Source organism: Lissotriton helveticus, chromosome 4_1 (genome assembly GCF_964261635.1).
Source record: "Lissotriton helveticus chromosome 4_1, aLisHel1.1, whole genome shotgun sequence".
In the NCBI taxonomy this organism is placed as follows: domain Eukaryota; kingdom Metazoa; phylum Chordata; class Amphibia; order Caudata; family Salamandridae; genus Lissotriton; species Lissotriton helveticus.
In genome coordinates, this window is record NC_136063.1 from 786,141,835 (window position 1) to 786,161,340 (window position 19,506).

General features: G+C 43.9%; 1 protein-coding gene across 1 annotated transcript in view; it reads right to left on the reverse strand.

The window, feature by feature from the left end:
- The window catches only part of RMC1 (regulator of MON1-CCZ1), a 266,564-nt gene that overhangs the window by 132,042 nt on the left and 115,016 nt on the right, over positions 1-19,506 (reverse strand). Inside the window, exons 10-12 of the mRNA XM_078687420.1 lie at positions 12,948-13,059; positions 11,568-11,612; positions 2,218-2,271 (exon numbers count right to left, since the gene is read on the reverse strand). Coding sequence (XP_078543546.1) covers positions 2,218-2,271; positions 11,568-11,612; positions 12,948-13,059 — 211 coding nt within the window. The remainder of the gene's footprint in view (positions 1-2,217; positions 2,272-11,567; positions 11,613-12,947; positions 13,060-19,506) is intronic.

The following is a 19,506-nucleotide window of genomic DNA, read 5'->3' on the forward strand; positions in this document are numbered from 1 at the left end:
ATGGAGAACTGTGGTATGACTGAAGGAGATATGTTTGCTGGAGGTGAAGATGGGGTCAAGTGTGTGGCCAGCGTAGTGAGTGGGGGTGTTAACAAGTTGTTTGAGTCCGAGGTTGGCCATATTGTCCAGAAGGGTGGTGGTGTTGCTGTTGTTGTTCTTTTCCAGGTGAAAGTTGAGGTCTCCCAGTAGAATGTAGTCCTCGGAGGGGAGGGCATGTGGGGTGATAAAGTCAGTGATGTCTTCACTGAATTGTGTACGGGGTCCTAGTGGCCTGTAGAGGAGGGTGCCTCGGAGTGTCGTTTTGGGGTCGGTGTGGATCTGGAAGTGAAGGTGTTCGGCACTAGCGAGGTTGGCGTCTGAGCTGGTTGAGATGCGGATGGAATTCTTATGGATGATTGCGATGCCCCCTCCCGTTTGTTTGATGCGGTCCTTACGGATGATCTTGTAGCCTTCTGGGATGGCAATGGTGATGTCTGGGGCTGAGGAGGCGTTCATCCATGTTTCTGTTAGGAAGGCGACGTCCGGAGAGATGGTGTCTAGTAGATTCCAAAGGTCGATGGCGTGTTTGTGGACCGAGCGGGTGTTGAGAAGGATGCATTTAAGGTGGTTGGGGTCAGATCTCTGTTTGGTGTTCGTGGATGAGGGGTTGGTCTTGGTGCTGTCATACTTGCAGGAGATGCATGTGAAGGGTCCATGGGTGTGTCCAGGAGCGGCTTGGGCGCAGTTGGGGAGGCGGCCGGTGTTTAGGGCTAAGAGGGTGGAGGCGTCGTATGTAGTGTGGGTGGGGTGGGTGGTACGGGGGCCAGGGGGTCTGGCGCGGGGCGCGGTCTTGGCGCGGACGGGCGTAGACGGGCTTACCTTTGGCGCACCTTCGGCGCGGCCGCAGCGCGTGGACGCTGCGCGTTGATGCATCTGTCATAAGTAGAGAGGTGGAGGGGGCGGAGCGTGGGAGGGGGAGCTGGGAGGCGGGAGCGTAGGGGGAGGGACGGGCTGCAGGCACAACAAAATGGTGGGCAAACAACAACAAAAAGGACAACAGGACGCTATGGGCGCAATCACGCAGCAAATGTGCTCAGGGCGGCAATGCGGGTAATGTGATCTAGCGGTGGAGCACACAGGCGCTATATAAATCAAATCACCAAACCAAGCAATGCGGAGCGCTATGCCTCAGACCGGGTTCCAAATCAACTGGATTAAAGGTATGGCAGTGGGGAGAAGCAGCGTCACGCACACAGGCACAATTTAAATGGTAAACACAATGTAAGCACAGGTCGTGTGCAGAAACAATTCAATTAAAGTGTGGCGGTGGGGAGAAGCAGCGTCACGCACACAGGCACAATTTAAATAGTAAACACAATGTAAGCACAGGTCGTGTGCAGAAACAATTCAATTAAAGTGTGGCAGTGGGGAGAAGTAGCGCTACGATACCAATCCAGCGCTACGAGGTCGGGAGGAAGGGTGGAGCGACCGCTTCACAAGGAGTCAGGCTGGGTTAAGTATTTAAAAAAAGAAAATGATTACAGGTATTTTTAAAGGGTGAAACCCACCCCCCAGCCCCCTTACTCCCCAAGAGGGCAATGAGGCACTATACACATAGCAGAATACATAGCCAACACGTGAAGGCAAAGAAACATGCCAGAATTTCCAATAAGAACCAAGAACACAAACCCTGGAGGAAAAACAGCACAACCATTGGGTAAGGAGGGCAAGGAAATATATGAAATTAAGAGGTGGGCGTTTAATCCTAATACTGAATTTAATCACTGATGGAAGTAGTCTTGGGTAAAAAGGGAGGTCATTCCAGAGTCTTGGTCCCTATGCCAAGAAGGCATACTGGTGTGTGCGTAACAAAAATAAAAAAATGCCATTAAAAAGCAATAGTATGGTACAGTATTCATGCAAAATGTTCAACCACACTTGTTGATATGAGGCAGCCCAACTGAACTTTGAGCACACAGTGCACTGGATTTATTTTTCATCTATACAATTTAAACATACAAAGATTCATTACTGCAGTTCAATTATTTGAATCCTGGAGAAAATGAGTTATACAATGTCCAGTTAATTAGGCAGGAGAATAAAGTACCGGATTTGGCAAAACATAAGCTAACATCAGATGGACCCCTCTTCGGAAAAAGCTGCTGAAGAGGGCCTAATCAGAAAAATTAAATAATTGCATTTCTTCAATGGAAGGTTTTCTGCTTCTCAATAACTTACCTTCACTGGCACTGATGATAATATCTGGCTGAAAGACAATCCACGATGAAGAATCTGCAGTTTAAGTTAAGGAAAATATCCTCTTGAAAAATAAAAATAAAAAAAACACGAATTGTACTCTCCAACGTTAGAGTATTTATATCCTCTCAGATAATATTTTTTGCCAAATTACTCCACTGTTATTGCATGAATCAACTTCATGCAAGCCCATGCAGAAAGAACGTCAAAGAAAATATGCATACAAGACTGTACAGAAAGCTGAACACGTATCAACCAATAGAACAGATTGTGTAACACAGTAACTCCGTAGGTAACGTATACATTATATTTTCCCAGTGGTGATACCTGCTTCTACAAAATTGAAAAATCTTAATCAGGTGAAAAGTCCCAATGACTTGTGTTATGACTTTTCCTAAGTCCTTTTAGAGCCTAAAATTAGGAAAAGCTAAATGTTATGCTTTAAGTCATCTAACTTTAACAAACACTTATAAGGTTAGCTGTGTAGCCACTAAATGATATAGGAACTTTAACTGCCACGGATTTACAACACAATGTCTATTACAACTTGCAACAACAAAGGAAAAAGGTGGACTGTTTAATATTGTGTGCATATTTGTATAAAACGGTCCACCTATTACACAGGCAGCAATAGCAGCTTTATAGTTATGGTTAGGTCAGAGTTTCAAGGCCTTTTTTGATTTCTTATGATCTTTGGCACCGTCATTCAAACCTGCATGAACCGTTGCCATAAACATGTAGGTTTTTTGCAGTTTCACCAAGCAGAGGCCAAAAAGTAAAAAAAAAAAAAGAGTAGGCGTGCAAAAAATAAAAATAATTCAACATTTCCCATATCAACTGCTTAGGATTATTTGATCTCCAATGCAGAAAAACAGGTGAACAGAATTAGATTAAACTTGCCATGAAAGTAGAACTTTATTCAAGAGGTGCCTTTGCTTGGTTTATTCCGAGTTCATTAAGTAGTTTGAAAAGTTAGCATTCATTTTATTTGTGTGTTGGGGGAAGGTGGGGGGAGAGCTTGAAAGCGTAAAAAAGATAGTGATATCTGGAATGTTAATCCATGGTGGATGGCAAATCCATGTTCGCATACCATCTGCTCATCCAAACTTAAAAAATTAATACATCTCAATGGACAAGGGAGACTTTTCACTAGTCATCCTGCGAACCCAAAGTCAGAGCCATGGACCTGAAGTTCTTTGATTCGCAGGCCACAACTTGATATAAATGTTGCATTAATTGTTACAGGACTCGAGACCTTGTCCCAGAATCCTGAAAAAATTGGAAAGCGCTATCAGGGGCAGTTGTAGCATCATCTGATCCCTTCGCTTACATGGTGGGGTCTAAAAAGCCCTCCCCGTTCCTTTTAAGGCAAAATTTAAACAAATCACCTATTCTGCGACAGGTTTCACAGCACCAGTTGGCTTCGCAAACCCATGGATGAGTTTTGGGACTCTTGTTAGCCATCCCATACCGTCCACAACTCAGGACCAGATCCACAGACCTTGCACAAGGGCCAACATGGATTCAGAATCAGCAAGGGTTCATAATTCCAACAGCAGGGTACACAAACCCTTAAAATATTTTTTAAATAATTTTAAAAGAAAAAGACACAGCCCGACTGAAGCCCAGGCCCTTTGGCCAACCCCCGAACAATGGCCGTGCACCGGAGTCTGTTGGTAGCCCATAATTGAACATAAGCTCAGGTCCAGGCAGTTAACCCACTGCACTCAGGTGAAGGCTGTGGACCTTGCAAAGAGGTTTAACCTGGATCTACATGGCAGCACAGTGTTGTGAACTCTTTTAAAAAAGTAACGTTGTAGTTAGCTTTGGTTGAAACAAATTAACCTAGGTTTAATAAGATCACAGAAATTAATTTTAAAACAGAATTAAAGTGAAATTATGATTGAAAAATCTGAAAACTAAGGAGATATGTCAGTTATGGTTCAGAAAACTATCCATTATCCACACTCCAGTCATGCACTGGTTATGACCTCACATACGATATCACTCAAAAGATGGTAAATGAGAAAGCTGATGAAATCATCCTTTGGTACCCACAGTCTGCTCATTTCCTTTTAAAATTATTTTCTTTTCTATTTAAAATTATTTTGAAACAGATTAATATTCATTAAGTATCTTGCCTAAAATACTGTTACACCCAATAAAACACTCATTGCAACGTTATTAATCCACTTAATTTTCTATGGATATACCATTCAATAATACTGCAACCACTCCTAAAGTAACTTCACTCTCTTCAATCAATCAATAAAACTGTATTCAAATTCTTAAATAAGACATTAATAAAAGCACACAATATACAGTAAAATTTTTAATTCCTAAAAATATATAAGATATACAATGTCAATAATTAATATTGATTAAAAACCATTCCCTTTTTGGTTTATCAAAATCGAGACATACTATAATAATTGTTTTTCTACATTTAATAATACATTTTAAAAATACAGTAACGGAAGCAATAATAAATTAATTCTCTAAGCGCTGGAGGACCAGGAGAGTGAGGCGGCAATGCCTACAACCAAATTATCTTAAAATTGGAACTATACATCTCCTTCTGTGAATGGAATAAAATTTACAGAGGAAGAATAATTGCAATGTCGATTGAGAAGATACATCATCACACGGGTATTTACACATTGGTCTTGACAAGTCGTTTAATTTAGGGAAACTCGTTCTGTGTATTAAGCCTAGTCTAAAACGGGTTAACAAAAACCTGTCAATCACCTGTGACAATCCTTATGTATAGTTGCTTATAAAAAGTAGTTAACATAAGATGATGGGTCTGTACAGTTGTTTTTATCATTACAGTGCTAATTCTCTTTTCAGCGATCCAGCGCAGGCAGCTGTTTTTAGGATCTTTTCTATTGACCGCCCTCATAGTTTTCGGATCGTTATAGTACTCTGTATGGCCAAGGTTATGAGTAAAAGTTGTTACATACTTTAACCAGGTAATTTGCATTGCCTCATCTAGCCCCCCTACTGTCATTCAGAATTCGGCTTTTGAGAAGTTGCCCCTCAGTGGTCCAGATCCTTGGCCAGAGTAAAACTGGCTGGATCTTTATGATATCCATTAAGTAAGGCAACCCCAGCTCTGTGTGGCAAATATACGTGGAGGTACTGTAAGGGACAGCCAGCAGAGATCTGATGAAAGTGTTCTCTTCTATCTGTAGGGAATTGACCGCAGCATGGCCCCAAATTCCAACACCATAGCTGGAATTGCTGTACACTTAGCTTTATAGATTTGGAGCAGTTCTCCTGAGGAACGTCTACCCAACTTTCTACTAAAGTTAGATAGGGCAGCCAAGGCCTTTAAAAATAGAAATCTTCTGGCTTTTATTGCCTCTGTCCAGGTGTTTGTGAGATCAAATACTATCCCTAAATAAGCAAAGGTATTTACACTTTCAAACCTTCTGGCATCTATATAGCATGCCTACTCTAATTGCTGCCAACCCCAAAATTCATAATAAATGTTTTGGAAGTATTGACAGTAAGACCCAAATCAGCCATAAAAGTATCAAAACTATTAACTACCCGTTGAAGGCCCCGCGGAGTGCGGGCCATAAGGACCGCATCTTCCGCGTAACAGGAGTGCGGGTAGGGGACGTTTATCAACTAACGGCAGGTCCTGGCACTCCTTCGCTAACACTGCTCCTAGTTCCTTTATACAAAGAGTAAAGAGAAAAGGGTGCCAGGACACACGCCTGTCTTACGCCTCGTATCATCCTAAATGATTTTGTGCATTCCCCCCCACTCCATAACAAACTCTAGCCTTTGCTTCTGAGTAAAGGTGCCTTATGAATAAAATAAATGAATTTTCCACCCCCAATCTCTCTAACATTTCCCAAAGCTTCTCGTGAATTACACAGTCGAAGGCCGCAGTCAAATCAACAAATGCCAGGTGAAGCCTGCCCCTTTTTGCCTTTGTGTACTTGCCTAAAATAATATTTAAATTAAGGCCCTGCTCCACACTATCCAAACCTTTGCAAAAACCATATTGAACGTCGCTGATAATCGAATGGTCCTCTGCCCATTCCTGTAATCTAGTTAATATTACCCGTCCTATAATTTTGACAGTAGAATCCAGCAGGGAGATTGGCCTGTAAGATGCTGGGTTCTCCCAGTCACCTTTTTTAAAAATAGGCACCAGGATTGATTCGGACCATGTTGGCAGGAAACATGTTGAGCAGCATGCATTAATTACTTGGGTTAAGAGCGGTCCCCATAACAAGATGTTTGATTTAAAACGGTCTACCGGGATACCGTCAGGCCCGGATGCCTTACCTCCCACACTTGACATGATAGCCTGGTTAACCTCTACAAGATCGATATATATATCTCAATTTGTTTAATATCTGGCAATATTTGAGAGTCGTTGGCTGTGCCTGTGTCACCACATAATTTGCCTACTGGATTGTCTCACTGATAGCTATCTCAATAGATGCTGTGTCATTGCCTACCAAAAATGGAGCATTGACAGCTTTCCAAAAAGCAGTCATGTTTCTAGTCTCAAAGGCTCTAAGCACGTCGTGACAAGCTTCTTCTTTTATTGCGGATTTCCGATCTCTTAGCACCTGCCTATATTCCCTTCTGGCCTCTTTGCTATCCGCTCGATTTCTGATAGGGTTGTGGAGAACACGTTTAAGTTTCGAGTAATCCTTGGTACATTTAGAGTCAAACCACGCAGTTCTTTTCATTGCTTTTTTGTTGGACTTCACAAATAACGCTTTTTTAATATGGTCTGATATTTTAGTGAAGCCTTTTATGATGTCACTGTGAGGGGTGGTTTCAATAACCCCTTTGCTGCGGGGGTAATTCCCCCATGGTGCAGGGGGACGGGGGTGAGCACCGCACCGCGGTGCTCGTGTTGAGCGGGGAATTAATCGCGCGTGGGCGGAGTGTGGCCGTTATGATGAGTCCATCATGAGCACAGCTCCACTGTCACTCATGACGAGCTGGGCTCGTCATGAGCACCGTAGGAGTTAAGAATAACAAGAAAAGCATTATTACATCTTGACACAACCTTTTTTATAAGCTCTTTAGAGCCCACATTTACCCAGCGAAAAGCACTACAATCATATATAAAGTATCACTACATACCCTATTAAGACAGACCACAAATTTAATAAACTTCTATAAAAGAAACAATATGGACAAAAACGCCTACCATTTTAGCTACCACATGTGCACCATCATGAAATGAAACAACCACCATTACATACCACACATGACCTTTAAAAAGTATAACACACTATACGACCACAGATCCATTGATAAATATAAACCTAAAGAAAGTCTGACTACAACAAGCAGACGTACAGTTATCACATATAACTATCGAGAAAATGCATCACCATTCAAACACAAAAACACAAACCCAACCACCACCTCTAAAAAGAGCAACCTAGATCTATAAAACCAATATACAAACTTGGAACACTTATTACAGTGCAACACCTAAGCAATAAAAACGGTTCATTACTTCTTCAAACTAAATGTCACAAATTAGTCGATCCACAACAATCATCATGAAAAATATTTTATTGATTTTTTTTTTAGGGTACCAGTTCCAAGCTTCCTCAGGAAGCGTAAAACCAAGAGAAAATAGGAAATTAAACCACCAGAGTACAGGAACTCCGCACCCCCATTCAGTTGTCTGCCCAGTCTGTCTAGAAACATACCTGGCTACTATTACTCCAATTCCTCCATTCGTTCAAGCCTAGCAACAAAACATTTACTGGTAGTAACACCAAGTCCAATTCCCTTCCATACGATATTGTTTTCAAGGGGGCTGTGTGCCAATTATTCGATGCATCATACTGAACCCTGCTTGTATCTTCGCCATTCTCACTGGAAAGCATAACAATTTCAGCATATATCAATTTCTTGAGATCTTGCAACCAGTCCCAGAATGGTGGCACCACAGGGGCCTTCTGAGGCATAGCTAAGAAGCGTTTCACCAAGACCAGAACGAAGTCCACAAATCCCCACGTGTTCAGTGTTTTTTGTGTGAGTCGATAGACCCAGCAAACAAAGTGCCGCCTCCTTGGGTATCAGTATGCCAGTTACTTCAGTCAGATACCACACTACAGCATGCCAAAACCTGGCAACACTGAGCAAAACCAAACCATGTGGCAGAAATCAGTGTCTGGCTCAGCACATCTCTGGCACACATTCGACGCAGCCTGATACATGTGTTCAATGTGCCTCTGGGTCAAGTAACCCTGGTGAAAGCAGAGTGTGTACTTCAGCCTTGCTTTTTTTGAGGCAGTCTTAACACTACCCAAACATTTTCGCCATTTATCATGAATTAATTCAATTTTAAATGGGTTTCTGCTATCGTTTAAGATGGTACACAGAAACGTCCCACAACTATATTAGTGCTGTATAAACTACTGTGATCGCTTTATGTCCATTACATTGTGTTATGGCCATCTACAATCCATGAGAGATATTGGGTTCCTTATGGGTGGTGTCCTGTATCCAAGATAACTGACCGAGAATACAGTAAAATGTTGCTGGTGCTCAATTCATACATTTCTCTCAGGTCCTCCACAGAAGTCAGCACCCAGTTATCGAAAAGGTTCCCCCAGCTATGGATTCCTGCCTCCACTCAAGGACCCATGTTGTAATGTATTGTGAGCCAAAAGCAAGTGTTTGTCCTATCCCTGTTCATGAGCCGTCACAAAAGATCGGTGTCCGTCAATTCTGCAATAACATCATTCTTCACAGGAATACCTCCATGGGAAGGCATCAGCCACTGAAACTGGACCATGACATAGTATAGCTCATAATTCGGGGCACCCCTTCCACTTTCCACTAAGGGGGCATACAGTTTTGATTTTGTCACACTACAATGCCCCATATCTATATCAGTGCGATGAGCAGTGATCTCCATTAATTCACTCAGCCTCGTGGTTTATGATGTTACCAGAATTTCTTGATGTAAATGTTAAACCATATTACATCTAACTGTTACATATTTACTATTATGTATACGCCTCTATTAAAAGACAACTGATCATGGGAATTAATAGGTCGTTTTAACACGGATTTGGCCTCCTTCTCTTGAAACCTTTATTCCACAGGATGTTAATCAAATTATCATCTCATGTTCGACGGGGGACGGTGTTCGACTGGTTTTCTTCCTTTCTTGCCGGCCGCCGGCAAACGATCTGGGCCCCGCCTGATTCCGCCGTGATGCCGCCTTTGGGAGTCGGGGTCCCTCAGGGCTCTATTTTGAGCCCGACCCTCTTTAACATCATTATGACCCCGTTGGCGGCACTGGTGGAGTCGCATGGTGCCCAGATCGTATCCTATGCGGATGACACCCAGCTCCTCTTCTCTTGTACGAGAGGAGGCGACTTTGATGGGGAGAGTATTCGGGATTGCCTTGGGGCTGTTTTTCATTGGTTCCATCTAAACAGCCTTAAGTGCAATTCCGACAAGTCCGAAGTACTTTTCTTTGGGTGTGACACCGAACCTGACTGGCAGACTTGGTGGCCACGGGATATGTTCCCTCCATCCTGCTCCTCTCAGGTTGCAAAGAATCTAGGGGTGAAGTTGGATAACAGGTTAACCCTGAAATCTCAGATCCTGGGGGTGTCGGGCATGTGCTTTGGCATCCTTAGGATGCTGCGGAGGTTCCTTCCTTTGTTATCCGTGGAACATAGGACGCTGACAGTTCAGGCTCTGATTGGGTCCAGGTTGGATTATTCCAACATTCTCTACCTGGGCCTTCCAGAGTACTTGCTGCAGCGCCTTCAAGTGGTGCAGAACGCCGCGGCCAGGGCAATCTTCGGCCTTAGTAGGCGCTCTAGTGCCTCGGGCTTGCTGGTAACGTTACATTGGTTGCCCATTCGCAAGAGGATCGCCTTTAAGGCTCTGACCTTGGTCTATAAAGCTCTTCACAAGGAGGGAGCTAAGTACCTCCAAAAGAGACTGGTCTTTTATCATCCGACCAGGTCTTTGAGGTCGGAATCCCTGCACCTTGCGGTTGTCCCTCGGGTAAAGAAAGCGCGCCTTGGCGGGCGCTCTTTTGGATTGCTGGCATCTCAGCTATGGAATTCTTTGCCGCTGGCCCTGCGGGGAGCCACTAGCTTGCTGGCTTTTAGGAAGGGCCTTAAAACGTGGCTTTTTATTCAGTAGCCGTTCTCTCTTGAACTCCTGGCTCACTGCTCTTTTAGTCTTTTATTTGGTGTTATGTTATTATGTTGCAGCTGTCTTTTGCCTTCTCCAATAAAAGCGCCGGGACACTCTTTTTGAGTAGCCGTGCGCTATAAAAATGAACTAATAACATAACATAACATAACATAACATGTTTATACTATACGCTTATCCAGTATTTATGTGAAGAGGCCTTATTTAACTAATTGTGAGGATCCACAAGATCCTAAAGGGTTCACAGGAAGTCCCAAAATGCCAATGCATTAGAAATGTTGGGAATGGGCAATAGGTTGCGTCATCAGTGAAAGAAAACTGAACTCTTTTTGGAAAAGGCACGGAAAAGAAGTCCAAGTTGTGTTCAAATTAAAGAGGTACCCTAACATTTGACTGGTATTTCACACTAGCGAAAATGAAAGCTTTGCTCTTCAACACGCCAGCAGAGTGCTAGAGTGGTGGCTATGGGGTTGCGATGCATGATCAGGGAAGGTGCCCCGAAGTATGTATATTTTGAGAAGACGTAATGGTTGCTGATGATGGTTCACAGATACCAGATTCCACATGGGCTCTGTTGCTGGGAATGGGAGATCTTAGAATGAAAAATATGACACACGTTGATCTGAAATTATGGCTCTGTCTAATGGCCATGAACTTATAATTGTGGTGTCTGATAAGGCGATAAAGGTGCTGGCAATAACTCAATGGCACTGGAGATTGTCAGACATTTTAAACATGTCACACAAAGTAAACAATGAGAGAAAGCATACCTTAACCTGAATACCTGTGGTTGACTAGAAGGGAGGTCTCGATTTATTTCTGTACTAGATGTTGTGGGGGTTCCTTGCATTAATCGCGAATAGTTCTGTTAGACGAAATGAAGTTCACAGGCAGGGGAGAAACACCAAAAAGTAGTTTGTGCACTCGTACTACTTCTGTAAGTTGTTGTACTGGGGAGGGGGCGGTTTGATGGGTAAGGGCGATATTTGGCGCATTGAAAGCTCTTATTTCATCTAGATATATGTGGCTTAGTGTGCAACTGACACAGCTTTTTATTACATTTACTCTAGCTAAGGTTCTAAACCTCATTCATAACGTGTCAAACAAAAAATGTACTATAATAATTCAACATTCAAGTGACTAAAGGATACATAGTTTGCAGGGAACAGGTGACTGGCTTGTTACAGATGCAGGGCCTGTACAAATACAGAAAGATAAATGCACAAGTAATATATATTTTTAAAATAAAATACACACATTACAGTCTCAACTTTTATCCATTGGATTCATTATCTCTTTTCAGTAGTGCAACATCACTCTAGATGACAGCAGTCACAGTTAGACAGCTTACTGACATGTCTGTTTGGTCCATTTATTGTCTCCCTACATTGTTGAATAGTTTCTAAAACATAGGCTGCTTGTGGTTTCTATAGTGCTGGCATATTACACTAGGCTATTTAATACTAACATCATGAATAAAAGCAATGTATTCCATCACTGAATATGCACCTCACATTCGGAGGCTGTGGCTGTAACACTAAGCACCCCATAATCCTTTTCTATTTGTTATACAAGTTATATTTGCATACTGGAATATGCAAGAAACCTAGACCAAGTGGTCCCAGGGCAATCAGGTTCTTGGGCTCCCATTGTGACAACTTAAGGCATTTGCCACTGGTGTCCAGGATCGATTATACAATTGAACCCCAAACTGGATTACCAAGTGCTTTCCCCTTAGGGCTTCGAAAGATCTGCTTCACTACCCACCCAAAAAAAAGCCCAAGGCTTCCTCAAGGAAGTGATGCGGGTTAGCCACAATACAATAAGTCATAATAGCTCTTATTGACCAAATGTCCATTTGGTGTTTACCAAAGAAAACCAGAACTCACCAGCTTGTTCATAGTCTAAGATCAGACCTGAAATATTATTATAGCCCATGCGGGAAGCAAAGCATTTTCCTGTAACAATGGAATGGTATTCTATAGTGTGTTCCCGATCCTCAGGTCTGCGGTCTAGGGACACAAGGCACAGTCCCCAAAGTCAAAAGCACACACTTCAATCGCACTCTTCTACTGCTACTACTCTGTAGACACCAGCTGGGATTGCTACCCTTCTAAGATCTCAGGTATTTTTATGTTAGTACTGACTAAGATGTGTGCAAATGTGTAGGGTGTATAAGAGTTTTACAAAGTTTCAATATACTTCCTATGAAATCTCTTCAGACCCACAGAATTACCCCTTCGCTAAAGATATCACCAAAGGGGCACTTGAGTAACTATATAATAGCTTGCTCTTTAGAGCCTTATAAAATAGCTAAACAGCAGTAGTAAGGGGTGTACAGAAATAAGTTGCATTATAATGAGTGACAGGGTATTTGGTTGAAGCACTGGATATTAACTTTCCACCAGTGCACTAAACTACTTTTGCTTTCTGCAACACTAGTTTTAGTTTCCATACTTTAACAATATTACAATAATTTAAGACAGTTTAGAGATTACAGGCTACAAAATACAATTATCAGACACTCATACCTGCCACAGCGATCTGGCATGGTTGCAGAGATCGAGCAGGAAGAACTGGCCGATGATATGTGACGGTCCCATCAAACTCTCCTCGTAATCGAATATCAAATATTACTGAAGACTGCAATATTAAAAGAGAAGAACAGCCAGCCTTTTAGTTTTTATTAAATACACATTTTGTTGCCATGCAAGTCAATAATCCAAACACAAATCACTGAGGGACTCAATGACTTTTCATCAAAGACTAGTCTGCACAGGATTGAACATTAGGTAATCTCCCAAATAGGTCTGAAATACGAGGAGGAGAACACAGATATAACCACTCACCCCTATCCGAAAATTTCTCCTGCCATAATAAGCGTGTGTTCTCGGATGGCAACAGGCATTTGAACTAGTGTTTTGTGCCCCCGTGGAAAAGGCAGCAAACAATTGGGCAGCCCCGTCTGAAATAATTATCTGGCATCCACACATTTTGCCCCGTGCAATCTTAAGGGGGCATTGCCTCAATTGCATGGGCGTGTGGCTCCATTCAAATGAATGTCTTGCCTTATCCACCCATAATATATAACTCACACATGCAGGGGCAAGCAAGCTGTCGAAGGGCGCACTGACTGCGCCACTTAGGACATGGCATACAGTCCATAAACCCCACATCCCAAAGAGTTCCTTTTCAGAGAGTATGAGGGGCCCATGGTCTTAAAGGTATTCCACTCCTCACCCCTTCAGGCAGGTGCAGTCACACCACATTCCTCATATGTGAAGATAATTGCGTCCTCTTTTAACTGAGGCTGGGGTCTCGGTCTTAAAATACAGGCCAGTGGTTTGAAACCACCAGTCAGTCTTTCAGTAACACACTGCCCCTAGTGCAGATGAGAGTTTGTACCTGCAAGGGAGACATAACATTTCAGTAACAGGACACACAGTCCCAATCGGAATCGGGCACACCAAATAACAGTGTACCATGACACAGACTGGGACTGTGCACCCGATAATGTAGTATGGTTCCTCTAGTTCACAAGAGATTAGATACAAAACGAGACACTATTTCAACGTCTTTCACGTCCTCTTTCCCTTAGATCATAGACACAAGGTGAAAAGGTGAGCACAGATACAATTAAAACAGGGCAGTTCCCTTTTTTGGCCATTTTGTTCTCATATCGGGCCTCCTACATGCTCAAGCCTGGCCCATCATAAGCATGTATGATCCACCGCCATTAACAAAGGAAATTCTAAACACCCTTAACACACGTTTAGCACATACGCCCTCTGGTACCAGAGTAATAGGAGGGGGCATTACCACCATGATGGGGCAGTCAACCAGGTCTCTAAGGCTCCCAGGAGTCTAATAGTGGCTAAATGGCATGTTCAATGGGGTTATGCAATATATGGAGAACATGGTATCACACAGGTGCACAACTTACATTCTACTGGCTGCACACCAAGTACTATCATGTACGGATGATCTTTTCTCCTACCAGCAGACATCTTAAAATTACATGGGGCTGACATCCTCCCCTGAGGGATCTCTGACCATTTTCCAATCGCCCCAAACCAAGAGGCCTAAGGGCAGACTCCTTGCACTTAAACTCTGGCTCAGTGGTGGATGGAAAGTTTGCAACTTTCATTACAGAGGAAACAAACAATTACTTTGATACAAACAAAGGCTAAGTAGCCAAACATTCCGTATTATGGGAGGCATACAAAGGAATGATCCAGTAGTGTTCACGATCCTTTCTGAAAGGTACAGAACACGCAAGAGAGGCCACTCGAGCCAAGCTTGAGTAGAAGACCCTAGAGTCAGAGCAAAAAAGGGATCATTAACAAAAACCTGCAGATGATTCGGCAACAGGAAGTAGCCAACAAACTGTGCAACAAGGCCATATATGTGGCACAGCATGTATGGCTAGTGGCATGGAGGCCAAATCTACGATATCAGAGACAAATATGGCAGACTGCTATACTGCTTGTCTAAACAAGAGGCCACTAGAATGATTGCTCAAATCAAGGAATCGAGTGGTAACTAAGTCTCAGATTCACTCCAGAGTGCCAAGAGCTTCGCAGAATTCTGCAAACAATTATACATGGTGCAATACTCCATTATTCCAGGAGTCTCAAAATGTTCTTGAAGCCCAGCTGATGAAAACAAAGCTGGGAGAGACCCTAAGTGGGATGCATTCAGGGAAGATTCCTGGTCCGAATTGCTCCCCCTTAACGTTTTAAAAAAATATGCCACTATCACATTCCCACACATTCTTGGCATCACAATGAAATGTCCCAATCAGTACAGTGTTGGATGACCTGAGAGGCGCAACACTCACACTAATTCCAAAGCCCAGCCAACTGCCAAAATTATGGCCCTTCTATAGGCCAATTTGAAGTAAAAAATATTGGCCAAGGCTATGGCCAACAGGCCGATGGAAGCGATCTCCACTCTGCTCCACCCAGGCTACAACAGCTTCATACCGGGAAAGAGTACGAGGCATTGCCTGACACATGAGTACACGGGGTATGCCCAGACGTGGGTCCTGGTCTCACTGCACCACTGGAACCAAGCTATTCCTGGCTGGTTGCTTGTGTTTTGGTTCAAGGAGGACCTGGCCTGGCAGTTCAGGTTGGACTGTTCCCATGAGGAGCAGGGTCAAGACAGATTTGCATATGGCTGGGCCAAACTGAGGTGGCATGGTGGGCAGAAAACAATGGATTGGGATGCAGCCAAAGCGTTTGCCAGTGGCTGAGATTAATTTGAGCATTCCATCCATCAACTTGTTGTTTTTGCTGCAAAGGTAGGGCATAGTCTTTTTGTACAATTTTCAAGACTCATCAGTCAGACATGATGGATTGGCAACCATGGAGAAGTGATTGCTGCCTCCCACAGGTTGGACATGCACCACTAAGGGCAAACTAAAGCAGTTTGGTGGCTGACAGGGGAAAAGGAGCTGGAGGACTGATGGCTTCTGGAGGCATCAATCCTTTTGAATACTCTATCTGGAGTATTAGTTGGAAATGATTTAGGGTTCACCTTGCTTGTCGAGGCCTGTACAACAAGACTCTCCATGGTAGGATGTGTGGTGGGAAAGTTCAGATCACTAGGTGCAGATCAAAGACATCTGGCCACCTTCTGAGTAACAAGAACAATATTTAGCCAGGGTAGCTTTCAGCACATCTGTGAGGGCATCAATGCAAGGGTTCAGGTATTGCCAGCCCAAGCTGCAAAATTACAGTCAAAATATTTGTTTTAGTCTAGATGGAGGGCAGCTATAATTCTACCACCTTGGCTACCCTTGAAACCACCACTGCAGATTAAGCACTTTCCTCTATCTATCCCCATATGGCAGGTCAAGTTCAGTCCCCGTGGCAATAACAAGCCCACCGGAATTTTGTAAATTAACTTATAAAGAGCCAGTGTAATGAGGCGGGAGCAAGCGATCCTCCTCACTACCAACCTCATCAACATCCTGGGGTGCACCCTGCTCTGGCACAGAATGAGAGTCCGAGCCAAAAAAATAAATGAGGGCTCTGCTGATTGCTGGGATGAGGTAAAGGCGCAGGATTAAAATCAGGGTGCACAACAGCTTGTGCTTTTGTGATCTCATAGTAAGACATTGGTTGAGCTTTAGCAGATGCTGGTTCAAGATTAGACATGACCATCAGCACCGGATCATCCCTCGACGTAAGGGTGGCAAGAACTGACGTGGATTTCATGGCAACAGTGGAAGTCTGAATCGCAGTCAGTCCAGATCCGTTAATGGATACAGATGGGACAGACAGTCCCAGGGAAGGACCCACTGCCAATAACCCAACTGGAGACCTCTTGCGGTTATGTGAGGCCTAAAGTGTGCCATATATGTAACTGGAAGCACAGTGAAAGATTCCAGTATTGCCTCCTTAAAAACCTCAATCTTCTGCAGGGGTGGACGATGGCCAGGGGAACTGGGAGAGCATCAGGACCAATTAAGGAATCAGCTCAGTGGCCCCAACCGAGTGCAACTGACATCTTAACTCGCTCATGCCTTCTCTCTGGAGTCAAAATGGTGGGATGGGATCCGGCCTGCTTCGCTTTTTTAAGCTTATGCTTGGACTTTGTCTTACCGGAGGACTTTGAGCAAGCAGTGGAGAGGCTACGGAAACACCTCTGTGATCACCATCAAGACCTGGCCTACGTCTTGGAGCAGAAGACCGATCGTGTGAAGGTCGCAACTTCTTCCTATGTTCCGCAAAATACAACTTTATCGCCCAGTCTCAACTAGCTTCCAGGTGCATGAGGGTGCATTTATCACAAGACTCTTAGTTGTGTCTAAAGCCCATGCACCAAAGATGTCCCTCACATGAATGCATGACAGACATCTGCTTCCTGCAGTCATGGCACAGAATCCTGCAATCGTGGCACAGCTTGAATCCTGTTTGTTATGAGGACGTCGTTCCCTAGCACACTGGAAAGAAATCTGGAGTCACCCCCAAAACAACAAAATCAGCAAGCGTGGAAAGGAAAGGATATCATCATGTAGGTGTGGTTCTTACATGCAGCTCTATTCCATCACTTTCATGGCAGTATGGAGCCCACAGACACCACCTAGAAGCACACAGGAGCACTGCTACAAAATTCTCTTGATCCAATCTGGCACCTGGGGGATATTCTTGGGCGAAGAATCCGCAAAGTATCGATCAGAAAATGTCTTCTCCAAACAGACTCTCTCTAAATGTATTAAATACTGCACTCATTTAAGGAGGCAAGACCTTTAAAACTGCACATTTTTGAAGATACAGTAGAATTGACCTAAAAACAGAATTTATCAAATAAGTGTATCAACAGGTAAAAGCCTAAGGCCAGATGTACGACACGTTTTAACTGTCGGAAACAGAGAATTGGGATGTTTGCGACCAATAAAGAGTTGTTTAGCATGTACTTACCCTATTTTGCAAGTCAGTATTCTATTATTGATTTGTAAAGAACAAGTTACTTACCTTCGGTAACGCTTTTTCTGGTAGATACAGTATCTGCCTGTGGATTCCTCACCTTGTGAATATCCCCCGTGCGTCAGCAACGTTCGGAATTTTTCTTCGTAGCACGCCGGCGTGGACGTCATAGGAACGCGGCATCGCGCGCGACTCCGTCTGACGTCACCGACCCCTTATTAGGCCTGCGTCGGCGTGATGACATCAGTTCCGCCCTTTTTTCCGTGCCTTCGAGGCACCCGGACGGACCAATGACAGGAAATATACATATATACAGTGTACATAGTACATACAAACCAAAATAGCACACATAGTGCGTAACAAAGGTATCAAAAACCCAATAAATATACAAATAAATATACAAATAAACCCAGGTATAGCAGAGTACACAACGGGGAGGCGGGTGGGTCAGTGAGGAATCCACAGGCAGATACTGTATCTACCAGAAAAAGCGTTACCGAAGGTAAGTAACTTGTTCTTCTGATAGATACATCTGCCTTGTGGATTCCTCACCTTGTGAATAGAGTCCCACAGCAGTCCCCACTCCCGGAGGAGGGTGTCCACACTGCTCACCAGGAAATCTTGGAGGACAGAACGCGCGAAGGGGCCGTCCCTCCTCACCTCGGTATCCAAGCAGTGATGCTTTGCGAAAGTGTGGAGGGAGGCCCAAGTCGCGGCCCTGCAAATGTCCTCAACAGGTACACCTCTAGACAATGCAGAAGAAGCAGACCTTGCCCTGGTAGAATGAGCTCTTATACCCTCAGGAGGGTCCTTACCTGCCAGGGAGTAACAAATCTTGATGCACAGGATTATCCACCTGGAAAGTGTGCGCTTGTGCACCGCTCTGCCCTTCCGACAGCCAGCAAAACCAACAAACAGCTGGTCGTCCATCCGGAAGTCTTTCGTTCTGTCCAGATAAAAAGACACCACCCTCTTAGGGTCCAGACGGTGCAGTCTCTCTTCCTCCTTAGAAGGGTGAGGGGGAGGATAGAAGGTAGGAAGGGTAATGGACTGTCCTAGATGGAAGGGAGTTACCACCTTAGGCAGAAAAGCAGCCCTGGTCCTAAGAACCATTCGTTCAGCATGAATGGTCAAGAATGGGGGCTTAGAACTAAGAGCTTGAAGCTCACTCACCCTCCTTGCCGAGGTGATTGCTACTAAGAAGACAGTCTTAAAAGACAAAAGCCTCATGGGACACTTGTGTAAGGGTTCAAAGGGAGAACCCATCAAGAAAGTCAAGACAAGATTTAAATCCCACTGAGGCACGACAAAAGGAGAAGGAGGGAACTTATTTGTGAGGCCCTTCAGAAACCTCAAAACCACTGGAGATTTAAAAAGAGATGGCTGGTCCGGCAAGCAGAGAAATGCCGATAACGCTGAGAGGTAACCTTTGACTGTGGCAACAGCAAATCCTTGCTGCGCCAAAGAGAGAGCAAACTGCAAAATATCAGACAGATGAGCCCTCAAAGGATCAACAGCCTTCTCCCTACACCAAACAACAAATTTAGACCATCTACACGAATAGATGGACTTGGTGGAGTCACGCCTGGCCGAAAGAATGACATCCACCACATCGTGAGGGAGAGAAAAAGAGTTCAGGTTGCCCCGTTCATTC